The 24,353-nt window shown below is 41.9% G+C and overlaps 1 protein-coding gene across 1 annotated transcript in view; it reads right to left on the reverse strand.

Moving 5' to 3' along the window:
• Positions 1-1,064: 1,064 nt before the first annotated feature.
• The window catches only part of SLC26A5 (solute carrier family 26 member 5), a 55,807-nt gene continuing 32,518 nt past the window's right edge, over positions 1,065-24,353 (reverse strand). The window contains 13 exon segments of the mRNA XM_032644084.1: positions 1,065-4,604; positions 5,779-5,833; positions 6,440-6,640; positions 7,529-7,636; positions 8,364-8,435; positions 8,437-8,457; positions 10,132-10,201; positions 14,335-14,441; positions 15,024-15,119; positions 15,799-15,876; positions 16,670-16,783; positions 17,833-17,980; positions 22,538-22,626. Coding sequence (XP_032499975.1) covers positions 4,420-4,604; positions 5,779-5,833; positions 6,440-6,640; positions 7,529-7,636; positions 8,364-8,435; positions 8,437-8,457; positions 10,132-10,201; positions 14,335-14,441; positions 15,024-15,119; positions 15,799-15,876; positions 16,670-16,783; positions 17,833-17,980; positions 22,538-22,626 — 1,344 coding nt within the window. The 3' untranslated portion in view covers positions 1,065-4,419.

Consider the following 24,353-nt stretch of genomic DNA (forward strand, 5'->3'; position numbering starts at 1 on the left):
TTTTGTGCTGTTTTGATCAACGTAAGCATTTAGAACATACTCCTTCAGTCTTACCACTTGTTCATATTGCCACATACATCGGATGCACCAACGTGAGACAACTCAAGTTGGTTATGTGGTGCTCACTCAGGCCTAACGTGTCATAGGCTGTGAATAATCTTGACATCTCTGTTTCATGATGAAAATCTAACTGGCCACACATCAAATCAATGCACAATGAATTATCTGAAAAATCTGGGTGTTTCTACCCAGGCATATGTATGCAGATAGCATCAATGCTATCTAGATTAGCATGTTTGTACCCCATTTAAAAAGAAAATATACACATTCACTGGTAACTCCCTCCACCTAAAATATGTATGTGTGCATAAACACGTGTATATGTGTGTGTACAGACATACACGTTTACACATATTAGCGTGCTGATAAATCAATACAAAGGGTTTATGACTTCAGAAAAATACTGTAGCGATCCTTTAAAAAAAACTTTTAAAAAACATTTTAAAAATGTGATTAGATTTATAAAATTTAATTTTCACAAAGCTCAGGTTCATCTGTTACATAAAGCTGAAATGCTATACACCAGTACAATGAAAACCCTGGTAAGCCTTTTTTAAAGGCAAAGTGGGTTTTTGAGACGCTCAAACTTGTTTAAATCCAAGTCAGTTAAGCAGGCAGGTTACCTGGTGCAGTCCTGGCTTTTGAACGTTTTGCTGCTGGGATTTGAGGGGTTTCAAAACCACCGCACACATTTTGGTTAGCTATATGTTTGGAGAATTAGATAACACTTTTATCAGTCCTCAAACCAACTTTTATCAGCACTCAAACCATGTTATCAAGATCTACACACTGAATCCTAAAAGCATTGCTGAAAAAAAGGACCAAAAGCATTTCTGCACTCACTAAAGCATACAGGCTCATACCAAGGAACTTGTGTTTGATTTTAGAATTTGAATTAATTAAAGGGGCAGACACAATAAAGTCGTCTTCACCACATACACTTCCTTCCCTCAGCCCCACACAAGGGTACCCCCTCGCCCCCCACTCCCCAAACAGGACAACACACCCACCCACTCTGGGGCAGATTCTCTGGGTTTGCTACCCTCTCCACACACTGGAGGGCAGTCTCATTTTCTCTACATGTACCTTGGGAGGCAGACACCTCCTTTCTCTGTGAAACGGGTAAGGATACAGGATCAAACCACATGGATATTTTAGATGTTACCTGAAAACTACAAAATGCTTCTCCCAGAGCCTGCAGAGGATTCATACCCTTCACTGTTTCTCTGAGTCCCACTGCAGGTGAGATTGGCCTTGGGATCCCTCTCAGCTGCCATATGATGGTACAGTCAGCGTCTATGACCTGAATGAGGAATTTCCTGGGCCCTGGTTCAAAACTGTTTGCAAACATATTCCATCCGGTCATGAGACGGAGAACAACCATGGTCATGTTGCACAGGATTTGAGAAAGACAACATCACTATATGGGGCCTTCCTGGAAATAGGGCTTTCCCATATTTCCATAAAATGAGGCTAGTCTAGTCCCTATAATACATCAGTGTGGATTATGCCCTTTTGGATAGGGCAGTAAGAATCTGAATTTGAACCAGGGCTGAAAAACATAGAAAGGTATATACTAGCAGATTTTAAGGTCCGGAAAGAAGGAGGTAGAGACAAAACTTGATTGTAAGTAAAAGGATTCAGGAAATTTCCCACCGTATGAAATAACTCTAAGTAAAACATCCCAAAATATTTACATATAGATAGAATACATTTTGAAATACATTCTTATGATATCAGAGGCATGCCAAAACAAAAACATATTACCCCTCAGTAAGACTTAAATGCTTTTTATGTACATGGTAGAATTCTATTCAAAATAGGTTAAAAATTAAAGGACAGCAAAGTTAAATACAGATTTGTAAGCTACAGACAAGTACTTTCTTTGTATACTGCTTTCAATCTATCAATAACCAGGACTTGAATATCTGCTGTGTGTAAAGCATTTATTGAAGACTGGTGCTAAAGATTACGCAATAAAATATTTTATAATATTGTTTAAAATCCTTAAGTTCTACTTTAATGGCTGAAACGATACAAGCCCTTTTATAAAAGTTTCTAGTACAAGCTGAGGTCCTATAACTACATGCTCTTTCAGAAGGCAGTCTGTATCAGAATGCAGATGTATCTGATGATTGCAAAGGAAATGACTGACTGCAAATCTAATTTCACTCTAGATCTAGATAAAGTATTGATTAGAAAGGGGCGGGGGTCTACTCTGAATTAAATTAGTAAAGTCACTGAGAAACTCGATAAGACTTAAAGCAAACAAGCCAGAGGGTTTGGTTTGGACTAGACCCATGCTAACCTACTTCTTTCCTGATGCACTTTTCCCCTGGAAGTGTTTTCTTCATGAAAACTAAAACAAGGAGTCAATAAGGAAACATGTAAAACAAAAACAAAAACAACAACAACTATTAGCAGGAAATCTTAGCAGATGAGGCTTTAGGCAGGTTGGCTAATACTTGTGCTGTGATTTGGAGTGAGCAGGTGGTTAGAATTACAGGAGCAGGAACTTCTGATGACAAACTGGCTTAAAGGTCTCCCTACTCCTTTTGAACAACTGTAGAGAAAATGCTTCAAACAGCATTTTACTCACTCATCGGCTTAAAACTGAGTTTGATGAAGAATTAACTAACTCTGTGGATTTAGAAGGAAGGTATTAAATTATACCCAGGAGTCAGTTTTCTAAAATATGTGGTAAATCAGTTTTAGCAACAACAACAAAACTTCTAGGGCCTCCTACTGGCCACAGGTGTGACAATTTGAACACCAAAAAGAATAACTATAATGCACTGAAACACATTAAAACTACAACAATTCATGAGTGTATAATTATAGGAAAAAGGAAAAAGAACCTAATTCGTCACCATCTATTAAACCAACTCCTTACTTTGAAGTTGATAACCAAATGGAAAAAAAATAATTTAACCTGCCCTTCCAGTAAGAACTATATTTAAGGATGACTAAATAATTCAAGTTGAGGGAAAGCTGTATTTTACACGGAAACACCAATTGATAAATGCAGAAGAAATGAAAGAACTGGAAAAGAAAATTCACACACCTTAATAAATTGCTGCTTTAGGCACGGATTAACACTAGACGTTAAAACCTCTGGGTGAAGGCTAATGGAGAACTGGGCATTCATTCAATGCCAAAGGAACACATACAGATAACTCACTAGTCACAAAGGAGAAAATATAATTGGGGGATTGGTTGTCATATTAATCCAAGTGATTTATTTTAGCATCATTAATGGTAGGTCAACTAGATATTACTTGTTTTCTGTTGTGATGCGATTTGAAGCACGTGCCTCATCTATGCATGTATCTCATCTAGCAAGAAATGTTTTATTCAAATTCATGAAGCCTTTAGTTAGACATAACTTCTAGATCATAGGTAGTTCAGGAAATAAAGGGACAAACTAAATAACACCTTGAAAAAGCGAGTGGACACACTCACAAGATGGGATTCTACAGGACAACTGCCCCAACTCCCTTTAACAAGTCAATGTCATCAAAAAAGGGACAGTGCTAGATTAAGACACAGTTATGGGACTTAGGGGGACATGACCATTTGTAGTGTAAGGTCACAGAATGAATACTAGTTTGGATAAACCAACTACAACTGTGGAGACAATTGGGGAAGTTTGAATATGGTCTGAGGTAAACATGTTCTAGAATGAGAAAGCAAAGATGGATGACTGAAAAGAACAGGTCACAGAACACTATGTAGAGTATGATCTTATTTTGGTTAAAAGATGTAAATATATATGGATAGAAAAAGATCTGGAAGGACATGCATTAAGGTGTTAGCAATAATCTTTGCTGGTAATGTAATGTTTTCCTTATTTTTGCTTGTCTATATTTTCTAATTTTCTGCAATGTACCTACATTGCTTCTGTAACAATAAATGGTTATTTTAAAAGAAGAACTTCTAGAAAATTGTGGGTTTGCCTCCTCTGTGAGATAACTGATTCCAGAAAGTCTGTAGATCAACAAGTACAAAAGCAAAGAACTACTACCCATCTGGTGACAGGGTATCTGATTTGTGGATAAAGTACTTAAATAAATTCTTTAAGTTCACAAAGATAATACTAAAGAGTAACAGAAATGTCACTACACAATAAAGACAGGCAAGAGGCTAATAATATCTTTGAAATAGTCAATTAAAAAAATACAAGTAAGATACATCTTGCTATGCGTCATTCACCCTCCAAATCAAGCCTTGTATTTACTAGTATTTACCTACTAGTAGTATTTACCCTTAGGAAAAAAACATTTAGTGTCTACTATTTAAAGTGTGTAGGTTAGTAATTTCACGAGAAGCTCATACCCCATCGCAGGCTGAGCTCCTCGTCTAAGCTTCCGGAGTGGCGTTGGGCTCAGAGTCCTCCTGGGGAGGAGCAGCCGTGGCCTCCTGTTCGGCAAGTGCCTCTCGAACTTGGCTGCCTAAGACTGCATCGTGAATGCTGTGGAACAGCAGATCCAGTAAGGCAGGATTTTCAAAGAATTGATTTCGAGTGAGGTCACTCACGACTTGTGCTATAAAAGAAGAAGGGAAAATTAGCCCAGGGACTTCCCTGGTGGTCCAGTGGTAAAGACTCCACCTTCCAATACAGGGGACGTGGTTCAATCCCTGGTCGGGGAACTAAGATCCCACATGCCGTGGGGCAACTAAGCCCACCCACCAGAACTACTGAGCTGGCGCGCCTCAGCTAGAGAGCCCGGGTGCCACAAACTACGGAGCCCACGTGCCCTGGAGCCTGCGCGCCACAACTAGAGAGAAGCCTGTTGTGCTGCAATGAAAGATCCTGCAACTAAGACCTGATGCAGCCAAGAATAAATAAAATAAATCAGTAAACAATAAATAAAAAAGAAGAAAATTAGTCCACACTCTGGGTGTCAGTCTTAAACATTAAAAAAGTAACACTTTCATATAGCTTAAATATTAAAATGATATAATAAAAATTATTTTTTACCATACATGGTATTATTCTATGGTGTAAATGTACCCTAGTTTATTTAACTGGTCCCTTTTGACAACTAAATATTTTCTAGTGTTTTGTTCTTAGAGACAGTACTACGATCATTAACCACGTACATGTCTTACTTTGAATGTGTGTAGCATACTGTTGGATTTGCTGGGTTAAAGGTAAATGCATTTGTAATTTTGAAAGAAAATGCCTGTCTGCCCTCCACAGAGGCTGCTCCAGTTTGCACTCCCACCAGCAATGTCTGAGGGTTCCTGTTGTCCCCCAGTGAGCCTACAGAGCCTGCTGTCAAACATTTTCAATTTTTGCTATTTCGGTAGGTGAAAAGTGATGCCTTTATGTGAATTTCATTTTCAAGCACTGTTTTAGCCAAAATTTATATTAAAACAAAAAGAGCAGGCATTGTCTGGAAAAACCTAAATGATTTTATATAACTATGTTTATGGCAGCCATTACATAAATAATTACTAAAAAAATATACCAGCCCTGAACAATGGTTTATTAGCTCCTTTCCTCCAACTCCCGTGCAGGAGGCCTACCACCAAGTAACCCAGGGATGTGAGTGCTGTAAGTGGCAACTTTCAAAGCTAGCTTTAGATTTTCAGAATAATTTTCATTTTCACCTAAAACTAAAATTAAGGGAAAATACTTCCAAATGCAGTTATTTAAAAAACAGAAACAAAACCAAAATGTTAAAACTTCTCCCATTCTAAAAGTGTACTCACCACTGCATCCTGCTAAATACACATAAATGCCGACATCTCCATATTCTTTTACAATCTGTAATAATGTTGAAATAAAGTTTAATTTCTCTTGACTCTGTGAGGTGCAAGTTTCTTTCTACCAATACGTATTTAGTGATATAAGATGCTCTGGTTCATTCACTTGAGCTACTCCACTTCAATAATTATGCATTTTGAACTAATCATTTAAAAATCTGTATTTTGTTTGATTTTTATATCAACAGTGATAATTTGGAACATCAAAGAATTCTTGTCAAATTTTATTCAAGTGTAATAAAGGTATTATGGTAATGGTTTTTAAAAGAATCTTCTCGAAGAGGTATATACTGTAATATTTACAGATTATATGATGAGTGGGATGTGCTTCAAAATAAGAGAAGGGGAAAATGGGCGTGGGGATAAATGAAACAAAATTGACCATGAACTGATAATAGTTGAATCTGAGTGATAGTTACATGGGGGTTCATTACACTCTGCTCTTTATTTTGTATATTTTCAATATATTCCACAATCAAAAGTTGAAAAACAAAAACAACAACAAAATTCTGAGAGTTGAAAAAGGACCCTAGTTCAATTCTCTGATTTTAATGATGGTGATACTGGGCACAGAGATACTAAAAGACTTGTTAAAGATGATGCTTACCCCTGCCAGAGTTTTTACACCAACGGAATCCATAAAATTGACTTGCGTAAAATCCAGAATGATGGTGTGCACGTTATCCCCTGGGGGCATAAATCTTTGCAGTTCCTCAGGAAGTGTGCTCTTGGTGACTATTGGGGGATATTTTATTTCATCCTCCTCTTCCTCAGGCTTGGTGCCATCTTCTCCATCTACTTCTGCATCCTGTGTTAAAAATCAAACCAAACCAGAGTGCTATGAACAACTCATATTTCGGTTCTGAGAAAGATTTATGAGGGAAAAATTAGTCCTCATATGCTCAAGTTTCTGACTATACCAGACCATTTCCAAAATATTTGCTATATCCTAGCCCTGTAATATGACAAAAAAGGATATATACACAATATTCAGTTTTAGCTGTTTCTTTTTTTCTTCCTCCTCTTTTTCTTTTGTCCAATGAAATCCACTCTCTTTAGTCATCATATACATCTTTCCCTAACTTCTAAAATAGTCCCATTAACTTCAACATGACAGACCACAGACCACAGACAAAAACCAGTCTTGAGGTTTTTTTTTTTTACTATCAGCTGAATGAATCTCTGACAACGTAATAAACGGTAAACATTTATTAAGGGTACTGTGTGATTTCTATTTTCAAAACCATGTTTTCCTGGGCTCTATCACTACTTATTTCAGAAGCAATTCTCATAACTGACCTTACCATGTATCTTTAATATACAAAGGATACTTAGCTTGTTTCTAAGCTTTCCTACTTTAGGGACTTGATGCTGTGTTAAAACTTCAGTCATGGGGCTTCCCTGGTGGCGCAGTGGTTGGGAGTCCGCCCTGCCCATGCAGGGGGACACGGGTTCGTGCACCGGTCCGGGAAGATCCCACATGCCGCGGAGCGGCTGGGCCCGTGAGCCATGGCCGCTGGGCCTGTGCGTCCGGAGCCTGTGCTCCGCAACGGGAGAGGCCACAACAGCGAGAGGCCCGCGTACCGCAAAAAACAAACAAACAAAAACAAACAAAAAAAACCTTCAATCATGAATAAAGGTGGGGGGCACTGCAGATCAAGAGACAAGGGAAAGTTACAATGAAGGGATCACTCACCACTTTGACGACGGTTGCATTGGCCATGTTGGCATTTCCAACTTCCTTAGCATACTTCTTCATGGCCTTTCTTCTTGCTCCCATTATGAAGGCTGGGTTCACTCCAGTCTTTACAGAAGGGCAATATATGCAAAAATAACTTCTTGGCTCCCAGGAACCCACCCAAAGCAATTAATCTTCAAATCTCTCCATCTGACTGTTTTCTATGCCAAATTATCACCGTAACCCTTGCTCTACCTTTCCCTCAGATGCCCTGAACTGGGTTATCCCTCGTTAAAAGAACAGTAGTAACTTTTCTTATTCTTGGTCTTGATTCAAGACAACCAGAAGCTAAATATAAAAGAGAATTTTAAAGTAGTATTTTTCAAACTTAGATCTCTCAGAGACTCTGTGGATTGACTGGAAGGTTTTCCTCCTTGCTGGAGAGTGTGGGGTGGAGTCCTAATCATGATCAAAGGAACCCAAGAATAAGAAACTTAAAATTAGTTTTTCGCTTCTTTAAAAAAATATATTTTTGAAAAGGTAATACATGCATATGATAAAAGAGAATGAATAGCGGTGTTGGTTACACAACAATGCGAATGTACTTAATTCCATCCACTGACTTGTATAGTTCCAAATGGTTAAAATGATAAATTTTTAAGTTATGTAAGAGAAATAAAACAAAAAAGATAAATTTTAAGTTATGTATATTATACCACAATTAAAAAAATAGAGGCAGAGAAAAACAAGTAGTATAAAAGGTATACCAAGACATTTAAGTGACCCCCCCATGCCTATCAATCCTCAGATTTCCCTCCTCAGAAATAATCACCTTAGTTTTCTTGTGACTCACCTTTCTTTTTAATGCACTGCTATATAAGTCACTATTTGCATAATAAATTGGGGCATTTATTTGGAATATTTTTTATTCCAGGAACTTCTTTCACCTGAGGAAATAAAATGTTAGTGAATTTAATATATGGAAATATTTTCAGAATCGAAACAGCAATTGGTCTCCCGCTTCTAACTTGAAAATTAATACAGAAGTTGCTAAGTGGACCTCTGACAGTGTTTAAATAAAATAATTGGTCACTCTAGCTGACCTACTCATGCTCTGGAGGACTGCGTGCTGAGCAGAACGCCTTTAAAAATTGCACACCTTTTCATTTCTTTTAAAAGTCTTTCTTTGTTTCATTTTTACCATAAAGTACAAAGAAGAAACTGAAATATTAAAAAAAAAAGAAGTGGGTAGGAAAGGCGAAGCTGCCACTCAGACTGTGACAAGCAGCCAAATAAAATGAACAGAGGCTGATACTGGTTGATTCACAGAACGTAGGCAGGAGTGAAATGGACCCAAGTGAAAATTTTATCAAGAAGCCTCATGGGGCTTCCCTGGTGGTGCAGTGGTGGAGAGTCCGCCTGCCGATGCAGGGGACACGGGTTCGTGCCCCGGTCCGGGAAGATCCCATATGCCGCAGAGCGGCTGGGCCCATGAGGCATGGCCGCTGAGCCTGCGCGTCCGGAGCCTGTGCTCGGCGGCGGGAGAGGCCACAACAGTGAGAGGCCCGCGTACTACAAAAAAAAAAAAAAAAAAAAAAAGAAGCAGGAGGGCTTCCCTGGTGGTGCAGTGGTTAAGAATCCGCCTGCCAATGCAGGGGACATGGGTTGGGGTCTCGGTCCGGGAAGATCCCACATGCCGCAGAGCAACTAAGCCCGTGCACCGCAACTACTGAGCCTGCGCTCTAGAACCCGTGAGCCACAACTACTGAAGCCCATGAGCCTAGAGCCCGTGCTCCGCAACAAGACGCTACCACAATGAGAAGCCCGTGCACTGCCAACAAAGACCCAATGTGGCCAAAAATAAATAAAATAGAATAGAAATATTTATATATTAAAAAAATGGGGCTTCCCTGGTGGCGCAGTGGTTGAGAGTCTGCCTGCCGATGCAGGGGACACGGGTTCGGGTCCTGGTCTGGGAAGATCCCGCGTGCCGCGGAGCGGCTAGGCCCGTGAGCCACAACTACTGAGCCTGCGCATCTGGAGCTTGTGCTCCACAACAAGAGAGGCCGCGACAGTGAGAGGCCCACGCACCGCGATGAAGAGCGGCTCCCGCTCCCTGCAACTAGAGAAAGCCCACGCACAGAATCGAAGACCCAACATAGCCATAAATAAATAAATAAATATTTAAAAAAAAAAAAAAAAAAAAATGAAGCAGGAAAATAAATGAAGCGGGAAAATTCCATAGCCCCACCACCTACATTCTACACTGCTAATACTAGTATTTTACCACCAGTTTAAATTCATCAGAAGGAAATCACGCCCATACAGACCACCCTGGCAAACAGCCTCAGTATTTTGTAAACATATACTTTAAGTCCAAGAATATATATTTATCCTCATTAAAAAAGGAGGAAAAATAAATATTAGGAGGTTGTGTAACTGATGTGTAGTATAAACTGTAAAACTGAATCCAGATAGTACACTGAAGTTCAGGCTTTTCGCTTTGACCACCACACCTCCCTGCTCTCCACCCCACTCTTTGTCCTAAGTAAAAATAATATCTAGTTGGCCAGTCACATCACATGCTTACAACCATTTAAAATGATAGAAAAAGGTCCTACCTCCTCATACGCGTCTATGTCAATGTACACATCAGTGTCAGGAAGCTGCCCAAGGACTATGTAGCTCGGACTGAAGACAGAGAAGGAGCGTGTTAAAATACCAACGTGCTGATGCGCAGGACTTGACGGAAACACGAGGTTCTGCACGTTGGATTTGCTAGTGACTTCAGGGATACTTGATCCTTTTATGGTGCCTCTTCGGAAGGGCTCCACATATATTCACATTCCCAGTGCCATTCCAAGGCTAACACACCCCACACACATCCCCAAGACGTACGCTATATACACACACAACACATACACCTCACAACACACAGAGCCCCCACACACAGCACATACGCACACCACGTACATACCCACTACATAACACTACACACACAACCTGTACATACCATCCAGATAGCACACACACAACCAGATCAAGACAAAAGACTCAGGCATCTAAAGATGGGGGCAAAAATGAATTGTGCAGAGTTCAAACCATGCCAGGGACATGTGTAACTCGATCTCATGTTACTGGGTAGATAGAATTATCTTCCTGTTTTAATTCTAAAGCAGGAGAGGGGATTTTCATTTTGTCTCTAATAAGAGTCTCTGACTCATGGAGCAGTGGGCGGGGGGTTAGTCAACAGAAGGTGTGGGGAGAAAAAAATCTCAAATCAGCATAGAAAGTTTTCTGAAGGCTGGTGTGAATAGATTTTAAACATTATTTTTTAAAAGCACAAATTCCGAATTCTTTTTATAGGACAGTCTGGCTCAAATTAGATACTGAAATGATGACAGGTACTACTTCTTAAGCACCTGATATTACCTTATTATAGCCCATGAAAAATCCTACTGGGCTTATTTCTGCCGTCATGTGGAAGAGAAATTGAAGTCCAGTGGGGTTAGGTGAGCTGTTCAAGGTCAGAGAGCTTGGCAGAGTCAGAATATGGCTCAAGGTCTTGTATGGACATTCCATGGTCTCGTTACTACGCTCTGGTGTTCTCAGCGCATATGTGCAAGTGCTTTGTGAGTCAGAATCTACAGCAGAAATGTCAGGGGTTTTTCTAGGTGGATTCCTTCAACAAGCATTCAGAGAACACACACTATATGCTGGTACTGGGCTCTAGGAACCTCGTGTACACAACCAAGGTGCTCACAGTCTAGTGACATCTGTGGACAAATATAACACCAACGACTGACACTGGAGATGAGAGGCAAGGTTCTCAGTTGAGTTCCCAATTATGAGAAAACCTTCCATACGAGACTCGAAACGTTGTCCACATGTTGCAGTCTAGTGCCAGCGGGCGGAGGTGAGTGAGGGGTGGACACGGGGACCACACAAGTACACAAGTAACTGGGAGACTTGTGAGGTGCTGGAGGACCACAATGCTGCCGTGGGCACACAGGGGAGCTGGGATCTCTCTGGCTGGGTGAGCGGGGTCTAAACTTACGTGGATTTCAACAGGCAGATGAGGAAAAGGCCTTCCTGACCAGTTGGAGTGCTCTGGAATCCCACTTCCTCAGGTCTAAATACTCCCTGTTTCTTCCCTAATCACCCCAGGAGCAAGAAAGTCTCTCTTTATGAACTCTGATGGGGTTTTATTTGGCCATCTCTTATCACTTGTACCTTGCTTACACTTAACTGAAGCACTTACAACTGTGTATTCCAATTTCTTGAAGATGGATTATAAAATGCTGATTAAGAGTTAGCCTCTGGATTCACAAAAACTCGTATTTGAATCATTGCCTACCAGTTGCCGTGTGATCGAAGTTACTCAATCGACCTAGGCCTCAGTTTCCCCATCTGTGAAACGGGGATGCTAACAGTCATTTGGGCTGGAAGGATGAATGACATAAAGCGTGGATCTTCGCACACAGCCAGGCACATAACTAATTACAGTAATTTAGTGCCACCACTACTTCATTACCATGATTAGCACCATCATTATCATTACGTATCTGTCATACTTGGAAGAGTGCAGCCTTTTTGAAGGGAAGGACTATGTTTTATTTACTGCAATATCCCTAGAGTCTAGTATCTCCCTGGGAACCCAGTAGTCCCTCCAAAAAAACTGTCCAATTAAGATTATAAGATTATAATTATTTTAATATGTTTTGCCCCCGCTTGGGGGCAAAAATTGAATTTCTGTCACATTTATAGCATCACCCACAGCGCCTGCATGGAGGAGGCATAAGGAACTATTTGTTGATGAACTGATTGTCCCTTGACCATGTGGGCTTTGAGGGAATCTGGGTGTTTGGAAGACAAGCAAAGCCAGTGAAGCACTAGCCCTCTCTGGACAGCATGCCCTAATTACAGAGAAAGAAGCAGCTGAAAATAAACATGTAGCCTTGGTACTGGCTCCCTAAACTCTAACCTACAAAGACCCAGCACAATCACCAACAGGGACAGAACATTAAAAATGAACTTTAGGGCTTCCCTGGTGGCGCAGTGGTTGAGAGTCCGCCTGCCGATGCAGGGGACACGGGTTCGTGCCCCGGTCCGGGAGGATCCCACATGCCGCGGAGCGGCTAGGCCCGTGAGCCATGGCCGCTGAGCCTGCGCGTCCGGAGCCTGTGCTCCGCAACGGAAGAGGCCACAACATTGAGAGGCCCGTGTAACGCAAAAAAAAAAAAAAAAAAAAAAAAAAAAAAATGAACTTTAGTTAATTATTTGGGGGAGAAAAATAAGCAGAGCATTTAAAAAACAACCTGCCTAACTTTAAAATTTATGATAAGAAATCATAAACTATTATTTGGGTAAAAAAAAAAAACACCAAAAAGTGAAAAAAAAATCTCCAATTCTATACCATGGCTTGTTAAAGGATATAGATATTTTTAAACCATGATGTTCACTAAAGCTCTGAGATAAAGAACTCTTGCATGCACTAATAATGCTCGTATAAAAACGGGGGGGAGGGCTTCCCTGGTGGTGCGGTGGTTGAGAGTCTGCCTGCCGATGCAGGGGACACGGGTTTGTGCCCCGGTCCGGGAAGATCCCACATGCCGCGGAGCGGCTGGGCCCGTGAGCCATGGCCGCTGAGCCTGCGCGTCCGGAGCCTGTGCTCCGCAATAGGAGAGGCCACAACAGTGAGAGGCCTGCGTACCACAAAAAAAAAACCCCAAAAACCAAAACCAAACAAACAAAAACATAAAAGTGGGTGACAGGGTAGAGTTTGTTATTAAAAACAGTGTAACTTTTGAGTTTAGATTCCACATGTTTACATTTCCCTCTATGTCGTTTCTAAAGAGGAAAATGCTCATTTCCTACGCTGTAGAGTGGGAAGCATCCCATCATTTCCATCTAGCAGCCCTTCAATATACCACAATCAAAACTTTAAGAACTATCGTGTGATTTGCAACTACAGGCAAAAACAGACTAACCTCATTTTCATTCCTCCCGTGTTAAATTTGTTGCATGCATAGGATGTGTCAGGCACTGTGCTAGGCTCTTCATGTGCATTATTCTCATTTGAACCTTACTGTGACTCTTTGAGGCAGCAAGTAATAGTCTCATTTTATAGAGGCAGAGACGGAGGCTCCAACAGGTCACATAAAATCACAGAGCTTATATAGAGTGTGCAGCCAGGACTTGAACCTAAGGTTGTCTGACTCCAAAGTCAGACTATTTGAAAACATAATGTTTCCTTTCTTTTTTTCTTTATAGTGATTTATTTATTTATCATGAACAGAGTATTTTTTTAAAGTTATTTTATACCTTCCCCATTGGACTCAGCTTCGTACTAGGAGAAGAGATGACAGGTGATAATATTTCAGGGTGGAGGAAGGAACAGCTGAAGCCCCACATTGGATAACTTGGTGTCAGCGTCTGCTCCATGTTATCAAAACCTATGTCAGCACCCGGTGCCAAAGCAGACTGCAAGAACACACAGTTCATTTACCCTCACAAGAGGGTAAATAAGCCAGGGTGCCACAGGGGCCAGAATGGCAGGAACCATGAGACAAACTAGGCTCTTTTAAGAAAACCACTGATGGAATTATAAACTGTGATAAGAGTAGAGCATCTGGCACAATCATACTGAGTTTTTCATTTGGCAGTTTATTTAGTCAACAAGCCCCATGAGTCCTCAGTGCCATTTCATGCTGACCAGAAGTAACCAAAGAGCTTACTTTGACCAGATCGAGCTTTGATCTACATTTAAACTCACTGTTGCAGTCTCAGGCAGGACGCACACCCATGCCAATCTGTGCACTCACCTCTGTGTTCTGTAAATCACAGTCATCAGTGCGATGATCACAGCAGTAATCAAGCCATAGTCCAATCCCAGGAACAAGGAGGAAACAAAAGTGGTAAGCCAGATGGTCTAAACAAAAGACAGAAAGCTTCAGGTAGAATCTTGTGAAAAATTTCCTAAGAGTCACTCACTCTCACACACACACACACACACACACACACACACACACACACAGAGTACCTAGCCTTGTTGCCTAACTGGATACTGCATATAATAACTGGCCACAGTAACTTATCTTTCTCACATTTTTTTTTTTTTTATTTTTTTTTTATTTTTTTTTTATAAATTTATTTATTCATTTATTTATTTTTGGCTGTGTTGGGTCTTCGTTTCTGTGCGAGGGCTTTCTCTAGTTGTGGCAAGCGGGGGCCACTCTTCATCGCGGTGCGCGGGCCTCTCACTGTCGCGGCCTCTCTTGCTGCGGAGCACAGGCTCCAGACGCGCAGAGCTCAGTATTTGTAGCTCACGGGCCCAGCTGCTCCGTGGCACGTGGGATCTTCCCAGACCAGGGCTTGAACCCGTGTCCCCTGCATTGGCAGGCAGACTCTCAACCACTGCGCCACCAGGGAAGCCCTCTTTCTCACATTTTTATCAGCAACAATACATTTGTTGCTATGACATATTCACCTAGCAATCACCTTTGTTACTTACCAGCTCTATCTTGCTGGTTCTCCAGAAAAAGGGGAGATCTGAGAATTGCATAAACATTCCTTTCAGGTTGACGATCACAATGGCCGACAGCACAGCCTGAAACACAGCACATTCATGTGTGCCTCTCCTCTTGTGTCCAGAGACCCCCTCTGCTGGCCCTTCACTGTCCTGCGGCTGCCCTCCCACCGTCCTTTCCCCACTCCCTTACTACAGGGCAGTGATGGTACATGTGGAGACAAGAACACCTGGATTTTCAGGACTTGGTTAGCTAAAATGGGACTTGAAAACCAGGCTTATATCCTAGTAGCAAACCTGCATGGTGGTCAAGAGGTTCAGAATTAAACTGTACTCAAGGACTTATCTTACCCATGGTCTTCCTGCATTATGATTTTCTCCATGCTATAGCATTCCTGAGCTCTACTAGATTAAATGTTCCAGTAACTAAACGTTTTATGAGTGTAGGCCACCTCAAATTTTTAATGGGAGTATAAGGTCATAGAAGATCAAAGAGAGAAGGACCTTGGAGATTAGCCAAGCCAAAACCTCCACTTTGCAGATAAAGAAACTGAGAATCAAAGATGCTGAGATGGCTTTCCCTAGGTCCCCGTTGCTGGCAGGCTGCGGAACAGGATATTGAACCTAGCCTTGGCCCTTTCTCATACCACCTCACTAGGGTTACAGTAAAAACCCATGAGACAGCCACAAAAATATAAACAAATAAAATAGCAAAGTCTCTATACATGAGAAAACCTCACACCAAGTCTAAGCTACATACCTGGGGTAATGATTCAAAGAGGAATCCAGTGGCTAATATGACCAGCAGAATCATTAATGAGGCCAAACAACCTGCAAGCTGAATGAGAGAAGACACGTGGAAGGGGCTTTTAGGAGACCTGAGTAAGAGGCGGGGCATCGGTTGGTCTTAGTCTTTTGATAATCACTGTGGTAAGATATGGCTTCATATAAGTCATCCATACCATGACATAAACCTGTAACTCATTCCCACTCCCTTTCTGAGGTTTTGGTTCCTCATATAGCCTTTAAACCAGAAGCTGAAATATTTAAATACCCTGAATGAAATGCCCGTGCCAGGGGTGGGGGAAAGGAGATGTATGGTGCTGACCCCAGACTCACAGGGGCCAGAAGAGTTCAGATAAGACTTTTACCATCCAAAGTGGTAGTCACTAGCCACATGTGGCTATTTACATCTTAAAAAGTAAAATCAAATAAAATTAAAAATTCAGGTCTTGGTTGCACTAGCTACATTTCAAGTGCTCAAGAGCTACATGTGGCTAGTGGCTGCCACACTAGACAGTACAAATATCAAACATTTCCATCACAGCAGAAAGGTCTATTGGATGGTGCTGGCATCCTGCCCATACTCACTCTCAGGCTTTCATGACAACATCCTATGTCTGAACTTTGAGGTTTACTGGTAGCAGGGAGTGTTGTTTAATTTTTCGATTTGACTGGCGAATATACCCCTTTCCTGTAGATTCAGTTCCTTGTGATTTGCTTCAACCAATCATGCCTTTCTCTGATTCATACACAGCTCACTGGAGCATGGATCTTCAGGCAGAATACAATCAACAGATTAAAGTTTATCACCCAAATCACCAGACCTTGGAGGCCAGTTGCATACGCACCTGTGTCTTCCCTCCAGTTCCCTCCTGGACAAGGCTTCGAGACAAGGAGCATGAAATTGCAAAAGTCTGGAAGAGTGAGCCAGTGGAATTGCACAGTCCCAGGGCAATGAGCTCCTTTTCCACGTGGAAGCAAAGCACAAAAGAGATCAGTTATTTTTCAGGAAGCCAGGCATGATGGCCCATTTAATGCACATTTTCAGCAGCACAGGCTGTCTCTTCATTCTCTTTCCAGATACAAGAATTTGTTTAACATGAGTTCAAAACAGGAATTAATGCATTAATTTCTTGAATTAATTCAAGAAAAACACCTTGAATTTTTATTGTGTTGGAGATAAATGTTGGGCTCACCACCTAGCCCCCTCTTTCCCAAACACACTCTACACAAATAATGCTTTTGTTTTTAAAGAAAACTGCAGCAAAACGGACAAAATATTTTTGTCGTTTAAGAGAAAGTTATTGGTGAATAGGACTGCTGGCATCTTTTAAATGCCTGGGCTCTTGCTCATCAAGGAACCCATGCCAGTGTCCTCTTGGGACCAGTGAGTGAGTCCTGATCTCAGGGCAACTTCCGGGTTTCCTAGATGGATTACTGTGTCTCGTATGAATATGGAGCGTCTAGTCTCCTCTTAAAAATGCACAGTGTGAATTTCTAAGATAAATACACACTGGGTATTTATCTTAGAAACAAATAATGGCTCATGGTATTCAGATTAAATACTTTATCTGTAGCTATCTTATAAAAGAAGGCAGCAAAGAATGTATTGTGGGGTTTAAGTGATGAATCATAAACTCAAAGTTCAGTGAACAAAGAGAAGGCTTTCCTGTAGAGTAAAAATGGTTCTGGAAAAACATTAGATTCTCAGGCTGTGAGCTTTAAAAATAGGGACAGCGCCTAGAGGAGTATGGCAAACTGTCAACCTCAGAGTGGAGATTGCACCTACTGAGGAGGTGAGGTAGGAGTCTGTACCTCAGTGTTCTGATGATTTAAGGCACACAAACCACGAAAAAACTGTAGTGTTGAATAAACACATGCCTCAAATACATCCATCACCAAAGTAATTTTTTTTCTACCAAGGTGGAGAAATCCAGTTTATTTGTCTCCTACAGTAGAGCAAGATGACTGTGCCACCAGGAAACATCCACAGGAAATTAATGATTTTTACCTGATTGCCATCAACCTGGTAGCCATGCTTATTTGCCAAGGTCTTGGCCATTGAGATGGTCACTGAAAATCCAACGATGGCTATGGCAATGGCATCCACGTACACAAGGTGGAAGAGGCTGGTGTCTGGATTGGCCGGAGGTAGCAGCCTGAAAGGTGAAGCTGACTTTAACCTGGGCATTGTGACCACTGGAAAAAAACATGCAGCTAGAGGGGAGCATTGTAGGGGGGCATTATCTGCAGATGAGGTGATCAACACTTGGGTACTTGTTTGGCAAAAAGCAGGGCCCTCTTTGACACACAAGTTCTTTCCAGGCCCCAACCCCAGAGTGCCGGCTTTCTACCTGAATGGGTTATCAGCAGAGATCAAATGCCGTTTTATTTAGAAAAGGAGTAACCTCATACCTCACGGCAGCCCGTATGGCAGGTGTAAGTAAGACTCAGAGCAGGTAGAGGAGAGGGTCAGCGAAGCGCTCAGATGCCACAAGACATTCGAACCAAAAACTGAGGTGAGGAGGGAGGTGGACAGGGGCTATCATATCAGAGAATTACTACTGTCCAGGCAACACTAGGTACTCACTGCTCTCCCTTGCTGTTTGATGTAAGGACCCTGCTTCTTCCCTGGATCCCTTTAGGTGAGTGTCTAACGTGGGAAATGAGCAGCAGCAGATTATACTCCTTGGGTCACATCTGGGAATCTTAGGAATCTGGAGGGGCCAAAAGCGTGGCTCCTGGAGCTCCCCAATGGGGAACCTAATTTTTGTGGTCCATTCTTATAGTTTGGAACCTTTGTCCTAAAAGAACAGAATAGGTGTTCCCCAGAATGGTACGGGGGAAGGGGTAAGAGAGGTTTTCAAAGGCACCTGCTCCAATTCAAGGCACTGGGCTAAATAACAATATCAATTAATTGATGTAAAATATTATTACTGTCACAGTCGTTCATTAGGTGCTTCCTCTTGTACCAGGTTCTGTGTTTATCTATCTCCAACAGCACTGTGAGCTAGGTACCATTATAATCCCCATTTTACAGATGAGGAAAATGAGGCATAGTGAGGTCAAGTAACTTGTCCGAGGTCAAACAGCTCATCTATTTAGTACAACAAAAACCACAAAGAACCCGTCTCTCCACACTATTTCTCATACTGTGTCATATCACAGTGACAAAGGGGCTGTCTCAGGTTCTGAGGTAAGGGAAAGGGAGGGGAGCAAAGGAACCTAACATATGTTAAGCCTAGATTATGTGCTACATGCTTGATATATGTCATCTCATTTGCCCTCACAACAATCCTTTTAGATGGGTGCCATTATTACCCCAATTTATACATGAATAAATGGATGCTTGCAGATGTTAAGTAATCTGCTGAAGAGGGAGCAGGGAATCAGACGCAGGGGGTCTGCCTATAGAACTCACTGTCTTTTCCTTGCACTTTGCTACATAAACACTAACTAGGAGAGAAGGCCTGGCAGCAGGTTTGGGTCTAAGGAATAAGAATACGAGAAAAGAATGTATGCTGCAATGAGTGAAGAGAAGTAAACCAAGGAACATGATATATTGCCGTGAGTGGGATCTCTAACAGTCAGCTGTCACTGTCTGGACACTGTATTATATATTTACGGGGTGTGTGTGTGTGTGTGTGTGTGTGTGTGTGTGTGTGTGCAGATAAGTGTGGTAGTTTGTTTCCAAATACCACCACCAATTCCTCGCATATTTCTGTGTGCTGCTCCCCTATCTAGATGTGGTCTGTTTCCCCTCTGGTTGAATCTGGGCTGGCCTCGTGATTTGCTTTGGCCAACAGAATGTGGTGGGAGTGATGTTGCATGAGCGTTGTAAGCAGCCTGGCAGCTTCTGCTTTTCTGTCCTGTTGCCCTGAGCTGACACCTGAAGAACCTGGCTACCCTGCTGGAGACCCGTATGGAGAGAAGATGCCAGCCAGCCCTCAGCTGTTCCAGCCACTGCAGCTGAGCTGTCAGACATGTGAGCGAGGCCTTCTTGGATCCTCCAGCCCTGGTCACCCCTTCAGAGTCTGCAGCTGCCTGAGAGACCCCAAGGGAGACAACCACTCAGCTGAGCCCCACCTACACTGACAAACTGCGAGCAGATAAACGGACGTTGTTATAAGCCACTGTTCTTCGGCAGTGAGACTCACAGATCACTGAAGCAGTATGACTGTATACAGATAGGAAGTCAGGGAGGCATTATTGGTTGCCTGCCTGGTTTTGGGCAAAGTTCCAGAAAGATAAGGTTTCTGGGAAGCCAAGTTTCAAAAAGGTAAAATGTTCTTAGTTTTTAAAAAAATGTTTAGCTCTCCTAGAGCCTGCGTGCCACAACTACTGAAGCCCGTGCTCCGCAACAAGAGAAGCCACTGCAACGAGTAGCCCGTGCACTGCAATGCAGAAGTAGCCCCCGCTCGCCGCAACTAGAGAAAGCCTGTGTGCAGCAACGAAGACCCAACACAGCCAAAAATAAATAAATTAAATAAATAAATTTATTAACAAAAAAAAGTTTAGCTCTCATACGTAGAGGGAAAGCAACATATTTGGGTATAATGCAATAGGGAAAGGAAGGTATTAGGTAGGAATGATGGTGGCATGTGAATTTTTAAAAGGAGAAATCTAAGCGTGAAAATTCACATGTAGACTATTTGTGATTAGTTATTGAATAGGGTTATCTACTGGATCCAAAGACACATGTTTATCACATGACGAATTATGTTAGTGAGCCAGGTGTGAGGTAATGGAAAGATCACACAACTGGGTATCAGAAGATTGAGTTCTGGGTCCAGGCTGGGACATACCAAACTTCACTCACGTCTCTCAAATGTCACCTTCCTTGATACCCTACCTAAAACAGCAACCCCAGCCCCTCCTATCTCTTACCTGGCTTCCCTTGTCTTCATAGCATGTCTCACTATTGATGTATTGTCTATCTCTCCTAGTAGAATATAAGTTCCATGAGACCAAAGGCTTTTATGCTTGCATGTTCACTTTTGTTTTTAACTGCTGTGTCCCTGGCACATAACAGGCACTCAATAAACATACGCTGAATAAATAGGAATAAATGAACTTTCTTCTCTGCTAAATGAAGATAACATATATCAACAGTGTAATTGTGAGCATCAACTGACATGGTGGGTATAAAAGTACCTAAAAAATTATAAGTGCAAATAGAAAAACAAGGGTTATCACTGTGTTATACCTTTACATTGAATCATAAGTAACACGTTTATGACAGCAGTTCGCTGAAGTTGAATGCAGGCTTCTGAACTTTGGCTTAAAAAGCAACTCCTGCTGCCTGTGCTTCCCTGGAGATTCTTAGGTGGTTCCAGGGGCAAGGCCTGATGGAATATACCAGGTCCTGTCAATGTCCAGCATCTGGGCAAATGTCTAACTCTTCTTTTGGAAAGAGAGAACAGAGTGGCAAGAAAGAGACAGTACCAGGAACAGAAAGACAGAGACACGCAGAGCAGTACAGAGATAGCCAGAGTATCAGAGAGGGACAGAGTGAGACCAGGAGAGGCTCGCAGTCACTCTCTCTCCTTCAAATATAAAAATAATAGTAAAAATTTTAAAATGTAGAATTAGGTACAAGAAAAACAGATGAAGCAAAGAAGTAATATATGATTTAAAACTAGAAACCTGATTGAAATAATGAGCCACAGAACTTTCAATTAACATGTCTTGAACGTGCGCTGTGCATGCCAAATGCTACACTGGCTGCTTTAGACACATTTTCTCCTGTAACTCTCACAACTGCTCTTGAGATAGTCGTCAATTACCATGCTTACCTAGCAGAGGAGGAAACTGAGGCTTTGAGAGGATAAGTGACTTGCCCAAGGTCACAAAGCTACTAAGTGGCAGGCTAGATTTAGGCCGTTTTGCTTTTAGCTCCAAAGCCACCCAGGAAGAGATCTAAAAAACCGATAAATGCTGAATAGGAAACAGAACAAAACGAAAACCCACATACCATTTGTTGGTAGGACTGTAAAATGGTGCAACCACTTTCAAAAACATTATGGAGGTTCCTCAAAAAGTTAAAGCAGACTACCATATCATCCAGCAGTCCCACGTCTATGTATATATCCAAAAGAACTGAAAGCAGGGTTATTCACAATAGCTAAGAGGTGGAAGCAACCCAAATGTCCACCAACAGATGAATGCATAGACAAAATGTGGTATATACATAAGGTGGAATTTTATTCTGCTTTAAAGAGGAGGGAAATCCTGTCACACGCTACAACATGGATGAACGTTGGTATTATGCTAAATGAAATAAGCCAGTCACAGAGAAGGCAAGAGTACTAGAGTACTCGGAGTACTAGAGTACTCGGATTCATAGAGAGAAAGTAGGGGATGGAGGGAAAGGAGAATGGAGAGTTATTGTTTAATGGTATAGTTTCAGATTTGCAAGATGAAAAAGTTCTGGAGATCTGTTTCACAACGTGAATACGCTTAACGCTACTGGACTGTACACTTATGAATGGTTAAAATGGTTAAGTTTTATGTTATTTTTTTCTTAACCACAATAAGCCACCCCCCCACACACACACAGCCAAAAAAACCAAACTCAAACCCCCCCAAACCCTCAGCTATTTGATATGTAGGAAAAAAAAAAAGATTGTTCATTGTAATACTAAAGCAGGAGTTAGAAGCAATAATAGATCCCTTGATTATTCAAGTCACACGGTTACTTGAAACTATTTTCCTACCCCAGAGGAAGTGTCCCAACGACATCCACATTGTACGATTCATGCAGGCTAAACCCAGCTGAAATGCCAGTTCCCATAACCACCTGAAACAGACACAAAACCAAACGTACCTTTAGAAATGAACATTCAAACACCACAAAAATAAGCTTCAAAGAACTTGTTAGCCAAGCCAAATCTATTCTCACTTTCTCGGTTTTTTAAAAAAAGAATTATAGTTAGCTTCCAGCAATTCTAACTTCTCCTAATGACCCTTCTCCACAAAATTAAAATGGACTCTACAGTCTCCTTGTGGCCTGGAATTCTTTTCTCTTTACTTTGTTCTGTTCCATCCTGAGGCATTTGGCTAGTTGGCTACAAACAAAGAAACCATAAAACCTTTCAGGAGTTGGCTTTGCCTTTGGGGCAGGGAAAATGAGGCTCTGGCCAAGGTGGCACAAATAAAGGACATGAAATATGTATTGTGAGGGTGGTACAGTGACAGTGTATCATTATAACATGTAGGTTTGGATCTACTGCACAATCTTCCTATGGACTCTTGTTTCCAGGACAGCAGCACCAAGGTGGTTAGAGGCCTCCACCAGCACCCCATGGCTATCTTCTCCCATGTCTGTTGCCAAGTCAGGGTCAGGGTGAAACCGCCCATCACGGAGTGTCCTTGTACATAAGGTTGCCTGGATTGTCGGGGCACAGATTCAGTCTGTGTGTAAAGTACGAGCCTTAGTGAGCTACAAGAAGAGAAAAATAACGGAAGGAGAGACAGCAACTTTCTTCATCCCAAAGAACCACTGCTTGTAGAACTTTCTGAGTGGGTTATCCAGGTGCGAAGGCATAGGGCTGGCCAGGGAAGGGAGCCAGACCCCCACCACAGGGGGCTGCTGCAGGGAACCAAGAAGAAGGTAAGCTCGTTATCAGACACAGCAGTCCGAGAGACCAAGGGCGTGGCTGCTTCCGGCCGCTATGATGAAATGCCCCTTCTTTGTTGGTTGCAATGTCTGTCACCCTTAATTACATCCGTTGTGCATCGCAAACTGGGGGAGTGCCCAGAAAATTCAAATCCACAGGATACACATGGCTCAAGTTCCTGGAGCATCACCTTTATGCAGTGATAAATAAATTGAAACCAAAGCTTTCCTACCAACACAAACAGATGCATTGTGAAACAGAATGCAGAACCCCAAACAATTTTATGATAAGAAAGGAACTGTATGTTTAAAGAGAGTCATGAAGATTCTGTCCCAAGTCTTCCAGTACAGCTTCCCTCTCCCTTGCTCTGAGGAGCATACAGATAAGAAGTTAAAAAAAAAAACCCAAAAAACAAAAAACAGGTTCAACCACAATTATAATGATAGAATTCTGGAGAACCATTGCCCTGGAAAACATGAAGGAACCTTTAAAGGGAATCTGGAAAGTGGACAAAAGTAGGATCCCAAGCCAGGAAAGTCAGTCTTCATCATTTACTTCATGATTAGGGCTTGCCTTTCTCCACTGCCATGCGAAGCAGCTGAGAACCTCTTGCTGTTCTCCAAGAGGAAACAGGAACTCTGGGCCCAACCCCAATGAGAGAACAGGTCTTAAAACAGTGAGAGACAGTCCAATTCGGGTATAGACAAGATGAAAGCAAGGAAAAGCGTCAAAGGGCCTGGCTTCTTTGTGAGCTATACGAGCCAGTGGTTGGAACTTTTAGCTAGCTCTGGATCAGACACCTATACTTTTTATTTCTTCTCCTTGTGGCTCCCAAACTATACACCAGACGCAAGAGGGAAGAGATATGGGAACATATGTATATGTATAACTGATTCACTTTGTTATAAAGCAG

Source organism: Phocoena sinus, chromosome 9 (genome assembly GCF_008692025.1).
Source record: "Phocoena sinus isolate mPhoSin1 chromosome 9, mPhoSin1.pri, whole genome shotgun sequence".
In the NCBI taxonomy this organism is placed as follows: Eukaryota; Metazoa; Chordata; class Mammalia; order Artiodactyla; family Phocoenidae; genus Phocoena; species Phocoena sinus.